At 50.8% G+C, this 20286-nt stretch overlaps 4 protein-coding genes across 6 annotated transcripts; 1 reads left to right on the forward strand and 3 right to left on the reverse strand.

Moving 5' to 3' along the window:
• Window positions 1-64: 64 nt before the first annotated feature.
• Window positions 65-8546, reverse strand: POLDIP2 (DNA polymerase delta interacting protein 2). The gene is made up of 11 exons (XM_010958286.3): window positions 8296-8546; window positions 6825-6906; window positions 5906-6003; window positions 5117-5213; window positions 4871-4946; window positions 4534-4641; window positions 3950-4086; window positions 3119-3145; window positions 2816-2941; window positions 1704-1783; window positions 65-1121 (listed from the first exon to the last, which is right to left on the reverse strand). The coding sequence occupies exons 1-11, from the start codon at window positions 8454-8456 to the stop codon at window positions 1007-1009; spliced, it is 1107 nt and encodes a 368-aa protein (XP_010956588.3). The 5' UTR covers window positions 8457-8546; the 3' UTR covers window positions 65-1006.
• Window positions 8547-8601: 55 nt separating this feature from the next.
• On the forward strand, window positions 8602-14291 carry VMA12 (vacuolar ATPase assembly factor VMA12). 3 transcript variants are annotated; one of them, XM_010958282.3, is made up of 6 exons: window positions 8602-8864; window positions 8970-9043; window positions 9342-9431; window positions 9943-9985; window positions 10183-10295; window positions 13950-14291. In XM_010958282.3, the coding sequence occupies exons 1-6, from the start codon at window positions 8657-8659 to the stop codon at window positions 14028-14030; spliced, it is 609 nt and encodes a 202-aa protein (XP_010956584.1). In that variant the 5' UTR covers window positions 8602-8656; the 3' UTR covers window positions 14031-14291. The 3 variants fall into 3 exon arrangements, with proteins under 3 accessions (XP_010956584.1, XP_045375005.1, XP_010956583.1); XM_045519049.2 differs by lacking the exon at window positions 13950-14291 and adding an exon at window positions 11046-11970; XM_010958281.3 differs by lacking the exon at window positions 13950-14291 and adding an exon at window positions 10595-11970 and having other exon boundaries at window positions 8604-8864.
• Window positions 14292-14899: 608 nt separating this feature from the next.
• SEBOX (SEBOX homeobox) lies at window positions 14900-16337 on the reverse strand. Its single transcript, XM_010958341.3, has 3 exons — window positions 15992-16337; window positions 15667-15827; window positions 14900-15488 (listed from the first exon to the last, which is right to left on the reverse strand). Exons 1-3 carry the CDS (start codon window positions 16020-16022, stop codon window positions 15108-15110), a joined length of 573 nt encoding a protein of 190 aa, XP_010956643.2. The 5' UTR covers window positions 16023-16337; the 3' UTR covers window positions 14900-15107.
• Window positions 16338-17354: 1017 nt separating this feature from the next.
• Window positions 17355-20243, reverse strand: VTN (vitronectin). Its single transcript, XM_010958283.3, has 8 exons — window positions 20061-20243; window positions 19848-19967; window positions 19457-19771; window positions 19243-19382; window positions 18828-18984; window positions 18509-18661; window positions 17767-18114; window positions 17355-17551 (listed from the first exon to the last, which is right to left on the reverse strand). Exons 1-8 carry the CDS (start codon window positions 20122-20124, stop codon window positions 17439-17441), a joined length of 1410 nt encoding a protein of 469 aa, XP_010956585.2. The 5' UTR covers window positions 20125-20243; the 3' UTR covers window positions 17355-17438.
• Window positions 20244-20286: the final 43 nt, after the last annotated feature.

Genomic DNA, 20286 nt, shown 5'->3' on the forward strand with positions numbered 1-20286 from the left:
TCCATTGCAATCAGTTGCCCCGCATCCCAGGCTCCCCCTGGTGGAGGATTAAGGACAACACTAATAAGGACTGGAACTGAGATTTAATAATTAATTCAAGAAAATGACCTCTTTAACAGTGACTACAGTAGTGTGCAGGGATCCTAAAAATCGGCAAAAATGCAACACATTTTATCTCTGGCTCTTGGAGATCTGTGAGAAGCTCAGAAAGTAGCTTGGCTTAGTCACCGTCCATACCAAAGCTCCTTGGCTGAGTTTCTGCATTTGTGATCTTGGAGGCTTGAGACTTGTGCCCACAGCTGGCAAGCCCATTGCTCCGGGAAACCCGACAGGCTTGCCTCACTCCTCTCCCAGGCCCAGGGAGGCCAGAGATGCCAACAGTTGGCCAGCACTAAGAGCTAAGCCACTCCTTTGACCTTGATGCTGGCCTCCTGCTCTGCACTTGGCAGAGGGTAAAGAAAAGAACAAGAGTCCAGTCCAGCCCCCATTCCACTGGCTAAGAGGCACAGTGACCTGGGAGACGTCAGCCGACCCCCAGTCTCAAGAAGGAAACAACCTAGTAGAAGGGGCAGCTTCCTGGGAGGGCAGTAAGGAAAGCAACAAAGGGCCCCCGCTGGGTCAAAAAGGGAGCCTGAGACGCCAGGGGCAGAAATGGCGAGGATGGCCAAGCGTGCACTCGTTTATTGACCAAACCTCACATTCTAAACAATTTGTGTGACAGGCTAGGAAACTCCTCCAGGCCTGGGCAGCTGAACACAGAGTTCCTGATGGAAAGGTTTACTGGAACACAGCACAGGCAGGGCTTATGGGGGAGGCCAGCCTTGGAGGAGTCCTACATGGGTCTTCTGGAGAGAACAGTTACACTCCACCCGCCAAAACAAGAACCCCACAATCAAATGGCGCAAAGGATTAAGAGACCCACTGTGGCCCACGATGGAGAGAGTTCTGCAGCAATCGTGGGATGTTCTTCAGGGGCTGAGGCTGGGTACTCAGGACCTCAGCTGGCCTACCAGTGAAGGCCTGAAGGTGGTGTCTTCTCATCTTTATTGCTTTCGAGGGAGAAAGGCGGGATCCGGACATCAAAGTGGGAACCATCAGGCCTCTCGAAGCGGAACGTGCCCCTGTAGGTCAGAGAAAAGCTGGTTTAGAGGGAATGAGGGCTAAGGCCCTCCTGAGGTCTGGAGAGCCCATTCTGGCCCTATATGAAAATAAGAAACACAGCTGTCCTGATACTGGTCCTTAGATGCATAAGGCATAAGCTACCCAACTACACTTCCAGGTTAAGGAGTGAAACAGCAGGGCAAAAAACCAACTACATGGGCAACTCAGTACAGCATCAGAGTCACCAGACCTCAGGGGGTGGGGGTATAGTGCAGTGGTAGAGTGTACACTTGGCATGCACGAGGTCCTGGGGTCAATCCCCAGTACCTCCATTAAAGTAAATAAATAAATAAAGTACATTCTTAAAAAAAAAATAGTCACCAGACCTCTCTGACGTAAGTCTTTAGTCCACAAAACCACAGGGAAGTAGGAAACAGACAGTCATAAAAAATCAGATGACACCCACACAACAATGAACAGGAGATAAGGCTCCACCTCAGGACTTCACTTGGCCCAGAGTTAACTGTCAGCTATGAGCTCTCTCTCTGACCTGCAGTGTCCGTGAAGTTGAGCTGCCCCCGCCCCAGCACATGCTCACTCACCACATGTGCCCACTGGAAGCTTGCAGGGAGACGTGGCTGCTATACTGGAATGCAGGCTGCTCCTTGGATAACACTGGTTCCTGTGAGGGTTCAGGCAAAAGACGTCAGGCCAGACAAGCTCCCTGTACCCTGCGGCCCCATGCTGACTGCCAGTCAGGACTGGATGCCCCCTCATGCCTCCCACCATAACTCGACCAGTACCTCCTCCCACAGCACAGCCATTGACCTGGTCCTTTTATTCTGACCTTGGGAAAGACAATCTCAGATTGAATGTCTGAGGTAACTAGGGCCTACTCTGTAAATACCTCTTCCAGCGTCTGTTCACTGAGTACCTGAGTGCCAGGCACCATGTGGTATTCTGCAAACTCCTGCTGACTTAAGTCTGGTGGTAATCATAAGGTAATAGGTGTTATCCCCATTTCAGCAGTAAGAAACTGAGATTTTGGTTAAATAACTTGCCCAAAATTATGCAGCGAGTAAACAACATAGCTGGCATTTGAAACCAGACTAACTCCAAAGCCCTATTTTTACTATCCCACCCAGTTTCCCCAAGTCCCTGCAAACATCGATAAATGCTTGTTGAATGTGGCCCCTTCTCGTGACTTTATTTCTCAAGAGACGGTGGCGTAGCACACGAATTGCAAAATCAGATCTCTTCAAGGACCAGCAAAGGATGTACGCATATAAAGAGGCAGAGGAAGGACAACCAGGAGTGGTGGGGAGTGCATGCCCCGCCTGAAGGCATTCCAATTCAGTTGTGTTTTTTCATTTTTTTTTTTTTTTAAGGATATGTGTTGCCAAAGCGAGCACCCAATTCAAATTTTTTAAAAGGCACTATGCCTACAACCACAAGCTTTGATGTCAGATTCACTTGGATTCAAATCCAGGCCCTGCCACTATTAGCTATAGGACCATGGGCTAGTTAAATTTAACAGTCTCAGTCTCTTCATCTGTGAATGGGTGGTTATGAGGCTTCTCACCCCAAACAGCCTGACGCTTTCACACACTGAGCCTCTGTCCTTAACCACAGAGAAGGAGGAAACCATGCACTAAGCTCCCAAGCCTGCTGTGCAGGACCAGAAACTGGGCATTATTGGCCCAAAGATGCTCACCCTGCCCACCACCCCTCGGCCTCGCACTGTCTCCAAGGTGCCGGATAGACTGAATATCCTCCAGTGCCGCTCCCGGAGCTGTACCACGTCACTGTCAAGGTTCTCCAAGCGGATACAGTAGCGCCACTGTGAGGGTAGGAAGGAGAGTTCACATCTGAGAAGGAACAGACCCTGGGCTAGCCCTCTCAGAATTCTAGGAGAGCAAAGGGCAACAAAGGCATCTGCATTGCACAAGCCCCACCTCCCAACCTGCCCAAGCAGGCACACCTCCTGAGTTCCCCTCCTCCCGAGGAAGACACTCACCCAGTAGACGTGGGAATTCTGGGCCTCCTGGGGAAAAAACACAAAGAATTTCAGTGCCAGAGGGCAGGACCAAGTCTCTTCCCATCATCATCTCTCCGAAGGAGTGATGTATTCTAGGAAGGTTGCAAAGATAGAACAAAGCTCAACTATGTCTGAACTATGGCCAACAAGCCCACAGGGAGGCAGTCTCCCTTGGGTCCATCCCTGGCCTCCCTCCTCTTCATCCTATCGAGATCACCAACAGAGCTGGAAGCCAACAGAAACCAGCCTGGAGCTCTTCCCTTACCACCCTCCCTGTCAGCCGCCACCTCCCACCACCGCTGGCCCAGGCCACTGTCCTCCTCCTTGGCCCTCCCATACTCCAGGCTAATTATAATATTTGACATGCTATATGTTGGCCTCCCCCACTACCATGAGCTCCTGGAAGGCAGGAACAGTGTTCCACTTTTATTTGTATCTCCAGGACCCAGCTTACCACCAAGCAAGAAACAGCTAAATGAACGTTTGACTAACGCATAAAAAGTGTAAAGATGGGCCTAGACTGATTTAAATAAGCATGTGTATATTCTTCATAAACATGGCCCCTTTGAGTCAGAAGAGAAAAAGGAAGGGTTAGCCAGGAGGACTCCTTCCTGGGACCAGGGTTTCCCTGCTCTAGGTCTTGGTGTCAGCTGTCGCCAAGAGGCTGCTCAACCCCAACCATGTATGCAGCACTTGAAATCAGAACCACAGACATGGTTTAAATTTGGAACCCACACCAGCAGTCACTGAGGATACCACACAGAACCTGGGACCTAGCTCTGAGGGCAGGTATCCAAGCTGGGCACATACCCTCATGCCCATGTAGAAGGGGATGACAGTGACACGGATGTTCTCAGTGGTTTCCCGGTGGACATCAGAGAGCTCCAGCCAGGGGTGATTCTTCTCTTGCCAGGCCCGTAGCGTCTCTCGAGCCACAAAAGGGGGTGCTGGGACAAGAGGCGACTGGTTAGTCCAGGCCAGAGTCCAGGGCATTGCACCCACTCTCCAACTGCCCCTTCTAGAAAACTCTTCCCAGTGGTGGCCCAGGTAAACAAGACACCCAAACATGAGCCAAGCACAGGCCGGAAGAAGGCAGAGAGCTGCCTACCAAGAATAAGCCCTGAGGGGCTGACATCAGGGGAAGAGAAGCGGACTAGGAGTTAGGAGCCCTGGTTTTCAGACCTCGCTCCGCACCACCTCGCAACCTTCAGTCCCTTCTCATCATCCCTGAGCCTGTTTCCATATCTGTTAGGAGGAGATAATAGCCATCTATCTGACAAGTCTAATGGGAGTTTGAATAAGGTTGTGGAAACAGAGCTTCGAAAATGCTTCTGTGATACTCTCTTTGAAGAAAGGGCCCTCCTATTCCAGCTTCCCTTAATAAGAGAGGATACCTTTTGTCTGGTCATACAGAAGAAATCTTTCAAAGAGCTCATGCTGGATGGGAACCTGATCAGTGGAGGTGTAGGGGAGGATGTCTTCATGGCTGACATAGTCCAGGCCTGGCAGAGAGAGGCAAAGGGACAGTGAAACTCATGTAGGAGGGGAGAGGACCAGGGCTGAGAAGAAACACAATTCCTGGCCTTGTCCCAGGTTGGGATGACCACCACTGCTCTCAGCATCTTTACTCCCTCCCAGCAGATTAAAGGACATCAGAAAGGCATCAAAATCCTCTCCCTAAGACACACTAGACCGACCACCACAGGCACCATTCAGATGCTCACCACTCACCTGGGATGGCATAGAGGGCCCGGCTGTCATCATGGTTAGCCAAGAAAGTCACAGCTTCTGTCTGAGATCTCTGAGACTAAGGCAAGAAGTGAGTCAGAGACTTTCTTGGTCACTATCCAGTAGTGAGGGCTTGGGGCCCAGTGCTGACCCAGGCCTGTTTAACCCCTCTCCTTCCCTTAGCCCCCATCGGGGTTCAGGCCTTTCCCATGGAGAAGAACCCCAGGCACAGCCATCTTGCTTACTTACTATATGTGGACAGTCTCGGGCATCAATCAGCACCTGATAGTAAGTGTGAGTTTTGCCTTTCACCTCCTTAGAGCCATGGCCAGCAGGGTTTTCTGCTCTATGGGGCAGGAGAAGCAGCCCAAGATCACCCCCAGAGAAAAGAGAAGCAGTGCTTGCCCCAGGTCCCCATCACCTCCTCACTAAACAGACTGGTGCCTGAATTGAAGGGGCTTAGCACCTGCTGTGTACCTGTTCAGCAACACCCCAGCCAGATGCTCCCCAGTCAGGGGTAAGCAATGGAGTATGGAGGACCCATGGCATAGGGTCATCATTTATCTTACTCTCTGGATGCCTTTTACAAGAAACAGGCCACGTTGAGAAAATCAAACTGCTGCCTCAGTCCCCGAAACCCAAAGCACCCCATTCTCCTCACGTCCCAGGGGCTGTCTGTGATTATTTAACAGAGCTGGGCCTTTTCTTTTTTAACATATTCTAGTGATAATAAAAGATTAAGGGAAAGATTCTAACTGAACATCAGGAAATCAAGAAGCCTAGTCCCCCAAATGCCCTCTGGGGTACTTATAATGCAAATTGTGAATCCCTTGGGACAGCATCCTGGGGAGACCTAAAGGGATCTTAATTCTGTCCCTGGCATGAAACACTTCTGTCTCCATGGGTATTAGTGGCCTGGGAGTGTTTCTAAGGCCCAGAAGGATGCTGTCTTCACCCCTGGGGCCCCAATTATGTATGTCTGCCATGAAGCAGGTCTCCTCCTGAGGATACATGTGGCACAATGATGAGGAAACTTACTTTTCTGGAGCAGCAGAAGCCACATCCCGGTCATATAGTCTGGCTTGCCAGGGAAACAGGACGACACCTCGGTAGCCAAAAATACTGTGAAGGAAAAGCTGGGAGGAAAGAGAGGCCTCAGTGAGTCTGCAGCCCAGCAGGTCCATCTGGGTGGGGCCCAGACCACTAAGTGGCACAGGTGTTAGCAACTCTAGCACAAGGTCTTGCTACTCTTTCCCTTGAATTCTGCGATCCGCCTAGACAAACTATGGAACACTCTTACCGCCTCTTCAACTGGGTGACTTCTACTCATCCTTTAGGCCATAGCTGAGGCCTCTAGGAAGCCTCCTTTACCTCCCCTCCACTTAGCACAGTGTACAGCTGTTGACCATTTGCATATTATAATTCCTTTCTAAACTGTCAACTCCGTGAAGGTATTGCTTTCTGATTTAACACCAATGCATAACGCTCAGTCCATTGCAGACATACAAAAAAAAAAAAAAAAAGTTGGGCCTAAATCTATCGCAGTGGAGCTCATACAGAAAAAAGTGCCTCACACCCAGATCTTACTTCACTGCAAATATGATAAAGCATCAAAAAGCAGGTTTGCTTTTCTGAAAGCTCCCTCCACTAGCTTCCCACCAACCACTATGTTAGATGACTCTTCAGCAACTGGGCTCTCTCCTCATAACAATCCAAACCATCTCTGTCCACACTAATTTGGAAAGAGAACTGACTGACACATGGAAATACATTCAAATGCAGGAAAACAGAAACTCCATCTTAAAAACAAAAATAAAATAAACCCCACCCTTGTGATTCTGGTCTGGCACCAAACACCAAGGCAGAATACCATAACATTCAGGCCTGTGACCAAATCTGACCCTTTCAGAAGCAGAACAAACCATAAAAATGAAAGATGACCCAGACCAGCACTCACTTGTCCAGTCTCATATTTTCCATTCTGTTTTGGCACCTCGAACACACCAACTGTCTCCAAAACTTTGCCCTCTGGTCGGTTTCTGATTAGGAAGGAAAAGAATAAGCAACTGAAAAGCTGAGAAGGGAATGGATTTACTAATGCATCTGAAAAAGCTACCAGGATACTGAGGGGCCAGGGCAGTAGCAGAGAAGGGTCAGGGCAGTGAAGCCAGCTGAAGCACGTAAGGGTCCTGCCAAACCACCACTCCAGAGATTCTGTCTTTCCTCCTTTGAAGTCCAGCTAGAGATGCCTCCTTGGTTTCCATGAGACCTGTCTGTTCACAGATCACTTTCTTCTGATTCTCAGCATTCCTCAAATCATGCCCTCAGACCCTGCTTAATTAATTGTATCCCTTGCCTCCATTTCTTCCTTGACCCACCTTCCTGACTTACCACAACATTTTAACTGCCCTTCCCACCTTGCATTTCAGTTATTCATGTCCCTGTCTTATCTCCATTAGAAACTGTAATGGGAGCAATGGGAGCAATGCCTGTGTCTGATTAGCCTGTGTTCCCTCTCAGATCCTAGTGTATAAGGCGTGCTCAAAAAAAAAATACTTGTTTTGTGTTATATGATTTCACGTCCATCTCCCCTCTAAACTGCAGTTCTCACCCTGCCCTTGAATGGCTTAATCATCCCTAGATTTCCTACTGTACTCCCTGCACTGCACCTAGTAGTATTCTCCCAAACTAGTTTTTGTTCAGATTTACATCAGTTTTCTCAAGGGTCTTAAACTGCAAATAGCTATCATTTCTCCCCAAGGTCCGTGTCTAATCTCAGCCATTAAAAGGTCAGCTATCTCAGAGACCTCGCTGCACAGAGCTGCTTTTTCGAGGGGGCCCTTCAAAGCAATGCTTTCTTACTGTTTTGGAGATGTGAACGTTATGCTTCCTCCCACTTGATCCACCAGCCCCAATCTGATCTGCCTGTCCTATCCCTAGAGGCACTACTCACAACATCCCCATGGCCTCAAACCCCCTTCCCCAAGTTACATAAATAAAAGGTGTATCCCCAAGGTCACACTGAAACTTGGGACCCACGCAGGGCCCAGACTCGAGTCCCGTTTCCCACTTCTAGCATCTTTCTCAGGGAGGCCTTGACCCAGTCATGGGCTGAGGGTTCAAGTCAAAAGCCCTGAGACTTAATTAAAAGGCTGCCCACTAACAGCAGTGCTCGGATTCCCCCATTCGGAGAGGCAGGGTTCTCCATGGGAGGGTTACTAGTGTCCCCTCAGAGCCAGCCCTGCACAACCCAGGGCTCCCTTCTCTGCTCTTGGCACGCGTCCCAGGCAGCGCAGGTCGACTCTCGGCCGGGACCCTCTCCCGGGTCGAACTCCAATCACCCTCACGCAGCCCGGCCCCGTGGTCTCCTCGCTGGCTGGGAACAAGTTCCCAGGGCTCCCGCCCGGCCCCCGCGCTCCGTCCCTCACCGGGACGAGAGGTGCCTCCGCGTCATCGTGGTCGCCGCTGGTGGGAAGGCCCCAGCTCCACCCGCCGCACAGTACAGCCTCGGCCCCCGGGCCCCGGCCAGCGACCGGGACCACCATTGACTGCCCACCGTCAGGGCCCGCCGGGCCACACAGCCCGCCATGTCCCGAGAGCGCGCCCGCCGGGCTAGTGACACACAAACGCACCCGCGGCCGGGCGGCCTTCCGCCCCCGCCCCACACTGCCCCGCGCCGTATCCCCGCCCCCTTGGCCCTCTGCCCCGCCCCGTGAGCTCAGAGCTCCTTCCGGCGGAGGCAGACGGAAGTCCCGGGTCGGGGTCACCTGACCCTACAACTGGCTAGACATGGCGTCTTGCTTGTTAGCCGGTGAGCGACTGATACGCGCTTTGGGTCCCGGTGGGGAGCTCGAGCCAGAGCAGCTGCCGCGGAAGCTGAGGGCAGAGCTTGAGACCGCACTAGGGAAGAAGCACAAGGAATGTCAGCCGGGTGGCACCGAACGCCTGATTTCCTTCCACCTGATCCGGGATCTGCACCAGTACCTGAGAGAAAGGGGTGAGCCCCAGTCTCCAGTCCACAGTCGCCTCATTTTTCTCTGATCTTAATCCTTCGACCTCAGCTCTATGCATCATTATGTTTGTGGAAATATTTTCTTCCCAGATTCCACACTATACCTTCATGAGCTCCTAGAAGGCAGTGAAATCTATTTCCCAGAGGTTGTGAAGCCTCCTCGGGTATGTAAGGGATATATCTGTGAGAGTGGGTGTTGGCTGAGTTGGATTTGTGATACATCCAGATTTATGAATCGATCTTTGGGCTAAAATATTTGTCTTTTAAATCCCCCTGAGCTGGGGTGGGGGAAGAAGATATTGTCCACCCTGTTTGACAGCTTGGAAAACTGAGACCCAAAAGACTAGTTTCCAAAGCAATGGAGGCAGAATATGGGTCGCCTGACACCTTTAGCATGCTTTGCGCCCGTGCTTTCTAGCAAGTTGGGAGTATCATTCTTCTCATTTGATTTTTGTGCTTCAGAACCCAGAGCTAGTTGCCCGTCTGGAGAAGATTAAGATACAGCTCGCCAATGAGGAATATGAGCGGATCACCCGCAATGTCACCTGTCAGGTAAGGGCTCACTCTTCAGTTCATATATTGTGTAGCCCCTGAAAGTAGGGCCCAGCACTGGGAAGAGGTACAGATAAAAGAAACAGCATAGAAACTTGGTTTGTATACTCTTCAGAGACCATAGGGACTCTGTGCTGGGTACAGGCCAAATACAATTCCCAACTTATTTACCAACACTCTGAGCTCAGATGTGACTGATTTTTAAAAGTTGTAGAAGTGGAGATGAGCCTGGAGCCTTTCTTCTGACAGGGCTCCCTACTGTTCTCTGGTATGCTCCTGCCCTGGAGAAGGAGATGGGTAGATGGGTACTAGGAACCTACACCCCTTCTCTGAAATGCTTGATCTGTGGTCCAGAAAAGATTTCAATTGGTCCCAGACAAAAATCCATGGAGAACGCAGAGTTAATGTGTTGCAGAACAAAGAGGGCTGAGCTCATACTGACAGATGAATACTCTCCGGGCTGCCTCTGAGCTATGTCTATTCTGAAATCATTTGCTTTTCTTTCTCTCAGGATTCAAGGCACTGTGGAACTCTCAGTGACCTCGGGAAGCAAGGTGAGGTACCAGGAAATCAGGCTGCTAAAACCTCTTCCTGTGACCGGTCGGTCATGGCACTCCTTCTGACTCTGTATTTAAGCCTGAGCTATTCAGGCTTGAGGGAAACCCATTTGATGGGGGAGGGAGCTGTGAGATAAGAGGGCCTCCTGGAGGATGGCAACCTAAAGGTTTCTTCCCTGGGCTCCTCCCCAAAGTGAGGTCAGTGAAGGCTCTGGTCATCACCATCTTCAACTTCATTGTCACGGTGGCAGCTGCCTTTGTCTGCACTTACCTTGGAAGCCAATATATCTTCACAGAAATGACCTCGGTGAGTAGTTACTGGGCAGGGCAGGCTGCCCCAGGTGGGAGTATTGGTGGGAAAGGGAGAATGTATGTGAAAATGCCTTGCACAGGTAAAGTATTTGTGTGATAAACAAGGGGCGCATTTGAGCTGTCCAGTAGTCATGGAGGGTAGATGATAACCTCAAGAGAATTCAGATCCTCTTTTCTTCCCTTTCCCCCAACTTATGGGCTGGGTTGAGGTCCTCTCCATCCTTATTAGTTGCTAGAGTCTGCAGAGCTGGAAGCTGGCCTGCATCTGTTAAGCCTGGTTCTTTCTCTTCCCAGCGGATACTGGCTGCATTGATTGTGGCCTCTGTGGTGGGTCTGGCCGAGCTGTATGTCATGGTACGGGCAATGGAAGGCGAGTTGGGAGAGCTCTAACTGCACTTGATCATCAAAGTCTAAGGATTCCAGGCTTCCAGCTGCCAATCACTGATTCTCAGTCAACCCATCAGGCTCTCTGTACTCAGCTCTGGTTAGTCAGAGGGCTGAACCAAAGCCACCTGCTGTTCCTGTGGGGCACCCCATCCTGTGTCAGTTTACAGAGGGGGCAGTAGAGGAGACTCAGACAACAACTGAAAAGACCTGGTCTCTCAATATGTTCTCCTCAACCTGGTGCCCATCTGCCTTCTCCAGTCCATTCTGAGCATTGCTGGGACAGGGGTCTTTTTCCATTGGGAGTACAGAGAATCCAGGCCTTTTCAAAAGTAGACCATACTGCCTTGAACTTGCCCAGGTTCACAAATCAGTGGTCATCCTTGCTGCACACATCTTGATGCAGACCTAAAATTGAGATCAGAAGACTCCAAGAAAGCAGAAGGGATTCCCTTTCTCCAGTTTGTGCTGGAAGAGGAACTGATCAGAGGACATCAAATAGGAGAAAGATGGTTGGTACACAATGGTGGAATTGGAAGCAAGGCAGCTACCTTTTTTAATTAGTTTCTGTCTTCATCATCTTCCTTCTTCTGCTTGCCTTGTTCATATTTTCTGTATGCTTCTGCCTGTCTCACCACTCACTACCCCTTCTGAAACTTTCCACCTTCCCATCACCTTTTGCTTTCAAAAATGAAAATGATTCAGATGGCAATACAGTATGCCTGCTTTTAGTTGTGAAATCCCTTGTGCATGTTTGTGTTTGTGGGGAGAGTATGTCTTCTGTGGGTTGTATCAATAAATAAAGGGAGATGTTCTCTGTAGACAAGGGACTTTTTAGATTTAACTATATTTGTAACTATATATATACGAATGTGAATATACACATCACATATATATACATATTATATGTAAGCTTAATACAGGTTATTTTGTGTAGATTCTTCAACACGTTTGGGTGAGTATGAAAAATAGTGTGTAAGAGTTCTCAGTTGACTAACTGTTTTACGTGATTGCTTTTGGTGTTCACAGTAATCCCAGAGGTTGGAAAAGGAAATGGTTTTAGGCCCTTTTTCCAGAAGACAAAACTGAGGCTGAGAAAGATCAAATGACCAGCTGAGGTCCTTCCTCTGTTAAATAGAGCCAGAGACTTTTAGGTTGCCCTGAAGTCTCTGTGTAATGTTAAACTTATAAGAATTTAGATTAGTGGTGTGCTGATAGAATCTGTATAAGGCACTTAAAAATGGTATCAGCATTATTTATCCAATAAATATTTGTTGTACCCAGCATATTCTTATTTCAAATCCTGTGAGAACACAAAAGCCTAGAGATTTCCATAGTTGGGAGAATTGGCCAGGGTTGTTCCTAATGGTGGACTCTGTCTTTGTTCAGTGTATGAGCTCCTGTCATCTTTTTCTTTTTCCAGAACACTCTTCTGTTCTTAGAAATTATACACTCATTGGCTCAGCAGATGTTTCCTCTATAGTATTGCCAGTTTCTTGAATTATAGCAAGTCAGCCTCTCAGGGCACTATCCTCCATGAGAGAGAGGGTGGCTTAGGCCCTTCTGTCCCACCACAGATCACTGTGTTGAGAAATCGTAGGGTTTCTATTGTTGGTTGGAAGAAATGTCAGCCATGAGAAAAAATGCAGGTGGACTTCTAGAGTGTTTCTAGCAACTCAGACAGTTTTAAGATTGAGTTAAAAAGCTACACCTTGGTGCAGCTGTTATGGAAAACAATATGGAGATTCCTCAAAAAACTAAAAATAGACTTACCATATGATCCAGCAATCCCACTCCTGGGCATATATCCCGAGGGAACTCTGATTCAAAAAGATACATGCACCCCAATGTTCATAGTAGCACTATATACAATAGTCAAGACATGGAAGCAACACAAATGCCCATCAACAGATGACTGGATAAAGAAGTTGTGGTATATTTATACAATAGAATACTACTCAGACAAAAAAGAATAAAATAATGCCATTTGCAGCAGCATTGATGGACCTAGAGATCATTCTAAGTGAAGTAAGCCAGAAAGAGAAAGAAAAATACCATATATTATTACTCGTATGTGGAATCTGAAAAAAGAAAAAAGAGGACACTAATGAACTCATCTACAAAACAAATAGACTCCCAGACATAGATGGTTACCAGGGAAAAGGAAATAGGAAGGGATAAATTTGGGAGTTTGAAATTTGCAAATGTTAGCCATTATATATAAAAATAGATTTAAAAAAACAAATTTCTTCTGTATAGCACAGAGAACTATATTCAATATCTTGTAATAACCTTTAATGAAAAATAATATGAAAATGAATATATGTATGTATATGCATGACTGGGACATTGTGCTGTACACCAGAAATTGACACATTGTAACTGTACTTCAATTTTTTAAAAACCAAAAAAAAAATCATAGGATTTCTATTGTTGATTGTGAGAAAAAATGCAGGTGGACTTTTACAGTGTTTCTAGTAACCCAGATGGTTTAAGATTGAGTTAAAAAGGTACACTGAAGCTTTGTGGAGATTCACAGCTGTACTTACCTGTGCTAAACTCCATGGGTCAGGGAGACAACCTACCCTTGAGCTTTCACAGCTTCCACGTACCTGGATTCAAGTTGGAAGACTTCCACATTTTAGATAAAGAGCAGACTTCCTTAAAAAGCTGATCCAGGGCGTCTTCTTAGGATGTAATTGGAGTCATTCTCCACACACCCCTCTTTTTTGGAATGGGGTCTTTACCTGGTCCCAGCCCCCTACTCACAAGCCAATAGGCTTCCGTGGCCTTGAGTACTTGTTGAGAGTTCCTTAATGGGCCAAGCACTGCCCTGGCTTCTGGGGCTAGAGGAGTCAAAGCCCTGGGGCCTGCAAGGAAATGGCCACTGTGCAGGTGGCTCCCATCTGTAAGGGCACGAATTAGAATAGGAATGGAGATGGGGGAGGGCCTGTCATCCAGTTTTCGTCCCAGAGAAGGGAACTCTCTGCTCTCAGACGTTTGTCTCACCATACCATGCTTTCTCTGGTGCAGCCTGTGTCCAGGGCGTCCCAGGGAGAAAGGGGAGTCCTTGGCAGCCAGCCTGCAGAACAAGAAGTTTGAGGCCTTCCCAGTTCCTCAAGACCTGTCGTATGGGGAGTGGGTGGGAACTACCGTGTATTGAGCGCTTTTACTACATGTCGTGCACCACGTGAAGCCCTTCATCTGTATTATTGCTTCTTGTTCCCCAAACAGAGAGATGAGTGTTATCATCCCCATTTTTTAGGCTCATAGACTGTTGGTGAGTTCCAAGATTACACGGCAGACACGGCAACCAGGATTTGTATCCAGCGCAGACCAGTTGTAAACTCCCAGCTTTTCTCTCTGAAGCAGAGCAGCTCCAGAAGTGGAGGCAGCTGGAGTGTCTGGGAACCAGTGGGAGCAGAAGTGGGTACAGCTGAGGCTCCCGTCTCTCCAGGGTTTGTCAGCCAGAGGCCTAAGCCCTTCAATTAACTATCCCTCTAACTAATCCCAACAGAAGCCTGAATAATACCTCCCACCCAGAGTCTATGTGGAACCTGGCCCTATTTAGGGATTAGGTGATAGAGATAAATTTCAAAAGCAAACAGCCCCCATCTCAATTCATTTGCAGCACACAACAATCCAGATTAAGGTAGAGTTTGGGTTTTATTTGGAGATTAGTTGGCATTACAGATGACAGTGATACCAAAACCCAATGCTGCCGTGCAGACCACCCCCAACCCCCACCCCATCCTGAATCTCAGGTTGTCTGCAGCCCCAGGTCAGAGGGCAGCCAATCTGATTAACAGAAGCCCAGACTCCTATTTCTACTTTATTACTTTAATATCACTCCCTCTTCAGATCCGTGGTTCTGATTAATTTGTCCAGGCAGTAGTAGGGTAGGAGAGGGGGCCCTGAACTATGAAAGGATTGGTCCCTGCAGTCTAGAATTAGGATCAGCACTCTCCTAGTTCACTTAACAGTCAGTTTATGGCTTGGAGGGCCCTTGGGTGAGGGGCAGCTGGCCATTCTCCTTTAGTGGGAGGAGGTGTGGTCAGCTGGGGAGAGAAGAATTGGGAACCAGGCCTGGAAGGAGAAGTGGGAAACATGAGCCCTGACCTCATCTCTTTGTAGGTACCTCCTGCCGAGATGATAGGCATAAGCCCCAGAAGGGGCAGGGTGCTAGGTAGCTGAGCCAGGCCCCTGTCACTCCATAGGACCCGCATCTAGGCTGGCCTGGAGGACAGGGGAAGGGAGGGATCCCTGAGCTAACCCTTCTTCCTGTAAGAGAACTCCCTTGTTAAAAAGAGGGTCCACTTCTTTTTTTTTTTTTTTTTGGGGTCCACTTCTGATGTGTTCAGTCCTAAGGGGTAGAGTGGGTTACAGGAGTCACAGGAGGGGTCTTCCAAGTTCTAGACCTAGATTAGGAGTGGTCCAGGTTGGTGACAATGGCCGAGGCATAGATGAGGTCAGACAGGCTGCCCAGTGAGTTCTGGGGGGTAGCTCGCTCTGAAGTTAGGTGGACCCCTGCAGCCCCAGCTGGTCCCCATGGGGCAGTAGCTTTAGCCCCCACCCATCCCTGCCCTGGACCCAAGCCAGGAGCTGGGCAGGAGGTGTGTCGACACACAGAGGCATACTGAGCTGTGCTGTTGGAGGGTGGAGACTGGCCCAGGGTTCGGGGCTCCCCAGACTGCTTGATGGTGTCTGGAAGAGAACAGGATCTCTGGGGTGGCTCAGGCCTAGGGCTTAGGCCTCCTGGCTTTCTATTCTTGATTCTCTTGGCTCTGCGGTTCTGGAACCACACCTGATAAGGAAAGGAGGAGTCTCTTCTGGCTACAGCATCCTTTCCCACCCTCCCCTGGATACAGTGAAAGCAGAACCTGGGGGCAGGATACCCAGAGAGAAGGGACTGTGGGTCAAGCTTAGAAATTGTCTGCGCGAGAGCATTCCCAATGAGGGCAGGGGTAGGGGTCACAGCTTACCTGAATTTTGGCCTCAGGAAGGCAGGTGACCTGGGCCAGGTGCTCACGGGTGCCAATGTCGGGGTAGGGCCGTGCTGCAAACACCCGCTCCATCTCCAGCAGCTGCCCTCTGCTGAAGGTAGTCCTCTTTCTCCGATGGGGACCCAACCCACTGGCAAGGCCTGTAGGCCAGGGTGGGGGTCAAGCCAGGTGTCCCTGCAAGAACCTCTACCCTAGCCTCAAACCCCCAACAAACATGGAAGCTCCTACTCCCCACCCCTCTCAAACTTCCCCATCACACCCTCCCCACATCCTCCCCCTGCCCACCCTTTCCCCACCAGATCACCTGCAGAAGATGCATCCACTGAGCTGGCCATGGAGCTGGCAGAGTGAGGAGCCAGATGGCCATGCCAAGGCTGTGCCCACACCAGTCCCCTCAGTTTGGGGTTTTATCCTGCTCCGAGGGCTGGCTCCGCCTCCAGGAGGGGGTAGGTTTAGTGTCCAGCTCCGAGGATGAGGGCGGAGAACTCCCAGAGAAAATAGGGGAGGCCAGGGGCAGTGTTGGGGCTTGTGGGGATGTGGGTTGGGCAACCCTATTCCTCTGGGCTTCATAAAAGAAGCCCAGCCCCCTCTTCAAACCTCAAACTCTGGTAGTCTGTGTCTGAAATCCTGTACTTTGTGAAAATCCTCCCAGGGTTCTTCCAGGAAGCCAAGGCGTTCCCTTTCTCCAATGCTGCCAGTGTTTCAGCTGCCTATCCCACAGCCCTCAGTGCCCTGGTACTGGCTGCCATCCAGAGAGAGTGGGTGGAGTCCTATACCACAGTTAAGGACAGGGCTAGGAGATCTGAACAGAATGAGGAGGAAGACAGGGGGGCAGCAGTGAGCTGGAGCCACCCTCCCCTCAGCAGGGCTGGGAGCAGATGTCACCACCAGATCACCCTCAGGTCCACTTTAGAGCTTTGTCTGCATCTAGCCCGTTCTTTCTGGCCCCTTGAGAGCCCAAATGGGCTTTCTAGAGCCCAGGAATCTGGACCCAGAGAAGGTTCCACAGTTACATTGAGGGGTTTTAAGAAAGATATTTGCTTTTACAGTGTACTCATCCTTGGAGGTCTTCTGGGCCACTTTTCTAAGAGAAATGGGTGCATTTGTATTTCCTTTTAGTTCCTGCTCTTCCCTATCTCTCCTGACTCAGTGCTCCGCATCACAGATCCAAGACAGAGACCTCAAAGGTCCGTCATCGTTGGGGTGGGTTTGGAGGAGCACAGTGACCAGTTCCCCTGGAACTCAAATGTCTAAGCTAACAGCGTTTCATGTCCAGTATAGGCAGAAAAGCTGAACCAGAACTCATCACTTCCTGCCCCTTCTCTCTCCTCCAAGACCCTAGTCAGTGACAGGTAAAACAAACCCAGGGCTCAGAAGTGTAGCTTGGTAACTCCTGTCATCCTCAGAGGGGTTCGAGCTCCTGCTTAGGGGCTGGTAGGTTGTGGGGGGCTGCTCAGTGCAGGGGGAAGTCTTGCACTCATGAGGCCCTCCCAACCCACACCTTTTCTCGCTCACAGAGTGGGCCTATCCCCAACATGAGCTGGACACAAGGAGGCTCTGCTCTGTCCCCTCCCCCAAGCCACCCTGACAGCCCAGCTTCCCCTCCTCTACCCAGGCAGATCCCTCCCTCCTGCCTGTCCAGCCCAGCCAGGACAGTAGTCTTAAACTCAAGACCAAGGAATCTTTATTGGGCTGGGAAGAGGAAGTTGGCGGAGGGGGCAGCAGAGGCCCAGCTGTGTGGACTCAGACTCCTACTCGTGGATAGGGACTGGGCAGCCCAGCCAGTACTGAGCGATGGAGCGTGGGTAGGGAGGGATCACAGCGTCCACTCGCCGCGTGCGAAGGTTCACTCGGTAGTACTTGTCTGGAAGAGAAGTTGGGAGAGGGTGTGTGAGACCCAGCATTGGCCTGCCCACTCCTGCCCAAAGAAGACCTGGATCTCTCCTAGAAGGATAAGTTAACATCCACAATGCACTTAAGGACTCCCATCTGGCTTTCTGGAATCATCACCCAAGAGCTGTGTTCAGCCCATGGGGAGCAGGGACAGCAGACCAGATATAGGGCTGGCAGGGTTCCCACCTCCTGAGAAGAAGTAGACACTCTGGATGGGCTCACAGGTGGCAGGCACTAGCCAGTCCATCTCATAGTCATAGTTGTAGGCTCCAGGACCACTCTCCTCACTGGAGAACAAGGGCAGCCAGACTGAACGAGATTTCCGGTGGGGGTTCTGGCTGCGTCTACGGCTATGGCCACGGCCACGGTGTGAGCGGTAGCGCTTGCGGTTGCGATGCTTAGACTTGGTCATTTTGATCTGAGAGGAGCGGGGAGTTGAGCTTGAGATGTAGATATGGCCAGCCATGGCCGCATCCACTTGTCCAGGCAAACCAAGCCAGTCCCTGCTGATGAACCGGGGCTGTCCAACACCACCTGTGTCAGGGAAGGGGTCAATGGGGAGCCTTGGTAGCCAAGGATGGGCCCGAGGACACACGGCTAGCCAGAGGCAGAGCCTAGCATCCTGGCCTTCGAAATCCCTGTTCAATGCCCTTTCACCTGGGCTCCCTCCACCATATCCCTCCCCGGTTGCCACAGCCCCTCCTTCTGCTGGCTGTGCTCTTGGCTGTGCTAGGCAAAGTCCAAGGTGTGGGGTCCAGCAGAAGGCAAACCTCCCTGACAAAGGTCAACAGAAGCAAAGTCTGACCTGAGCAAACAACTTTTGATCAATAGCTCCACAGTCACAGCCCCTCTGGCCAGCCCAGCCCTACCTCTACCCGCGGATGCCAGCCCTGTTGAGGGGGAAGAAAGACTTGCTCTTCCTCCATACCAGAGGAACTGCCCCAGAAGAGAATTTTGAAGATGTCCTCCCAGCTGTCCCGCTGCATCAGGGCAAAGTGTTCAAACACGGCCGACTGGGAGCTGCCTTCACACTCCTCTTGACTGGGCTGCTGCTGGAACTGGTACTCCCAGTACTGTTTGCCTGGGGAGGGGTGGCCATGAGCAAGACTGGAAAGCCCAGAGGCTGTAGAAGTTACAAGATCCCGGCAGGGGGTTGGCAATAATGTGAGGCCAGTCCCCAGTGGAGTGTGGAAGAAAACCAAGACTGCTCCACTGCCTGTTCATCCTCCCACCCACCCCCTGAGTACCTTTGAAGAAGTAGACCCGCTCCCGGCCACTGTAGCTATGAGCAGGAAGTGCAAAGGCTGCATCCAGATTATCCGGAATGCCCCTGAAGCCTTCAGAGATGTTTCGGGGGTAATCAGGGTCCAGGACACCATCCTCAAAGCGCCAGTACTGACTACCCTAAGGGGTCAGGAAGAAGAGAGTGAGGAGGCAGCTGGCTGGGCACAGAGGCAGAGTCCCCTACCTAAGGCAGCAGCCCTAGTTCCAGGTTTGTAGCCCCAAGACCTGGAACCTGGGGCTTTCATGTCCTTATAGAGACCCAGCCAGGGACCACAGGCTGGGATCTAGCCCTCTTGCCCACCCTGGTCCTGGACACAGCAGCCCTCAACCCCTACCTTGATACCCTTGACCCTAACCCACAGGCCCTGGACCTGGCACCTTGAAGAGGTAGGTCTTCCCCTGACAGTTGATGCGGGTAAAGGCGGCATCAATGGGACCCTCAATGCCCCAGACGTCTTGGATGAGCTTGGGGTACCCAGGCCTCACTGCCTTTTCATCCAGCTCATAGCAGTACAGCCCTAGAGGGAGGGAGGCTATGTGAGAGGATGCTCCTGGGGCAGACCCCTTCCCCTGAGACCCCTCCTTGAGTCACCTCGGAAGGCAAAGAGGGAACCATTCTTGAGGTCAGTGAAGGCATCAAAGGGCTTCCCGCTGCACTTCTCCTCCTCTGCTGGGATCTCAGGCCTGAGGAGCTCCACCTCAGGTTCTGAGTTCCCCTGCCCAGATATTGGAACGACTTCTTCCTGAGGGTTCTGAGTAGGTGCCAGTTCAGGAGTCTCTTTAGTGTGGCCCTGCAGTCTGGGCCTCTCTGTCTGTGGCTGGGCACTCATACTGGGTCTGGTCTCCTCGTGGTAGTCGTACAACCTGTAGTCATCTTCTGGCTGAGTGAATACATCCCCTCGAGTCACTGCAGGCAGGATGGGCGGTGGTGAGTCTCCAACTGCAGAGGGGACCCCAAGCCCACCCAGCCACTCTGAACGCACCTTGGGGCTTGCACTCGGCCACGTAGTCGGCACAGCAGCTCTGGTAGTAAGAGCAGAGCTCGTCACACTGACACTTCCTGTCGGCGTTGAAGCCCTCAGTGCAGCGGTCCTTGCACGACTCTGTGGGGAAGGGGTATCAGTTAGCATGGCCAAGCCCAGGCCACCCTTGCCCACCCTACATTGACCCAAATGGCCACTGACACCCTCCCACACCTTGGTCAGCCAGAACAACCCATGCCAGCAGGGCCAGCATCAGAAGGGGCCTTGGAGGTGCCATGGCAGGGCCTCCAGCCTTGAGCCTGGTAAAGTAGAGAAACTGCAGTCTCTGCTCTGATGCCTGAGGAAGGGAGGGAGAGGTGAAACAGGGAGGGAGAAAACTGGAGAAGAGGAGCTGCCTTTTCTACTGCTCTGTTTGCTCAACCTCCAGCCCAGCCCCTAG

The sequence above is a fragment of the Camelus bactrianus genome, chromosome 16 (assembly GCF_048773025.1).
Source record: "Camelus bactrianus isolate YW-2024 breed Bactrian camel chromosome 16, ASM4877302v1, whole genome shotgun sequence".
NCBI lineage: Eukaryota > Metazoa > Chordata > Mammalia > Artiodactyla > Camelidae > Camelus > Camelus bactrianus.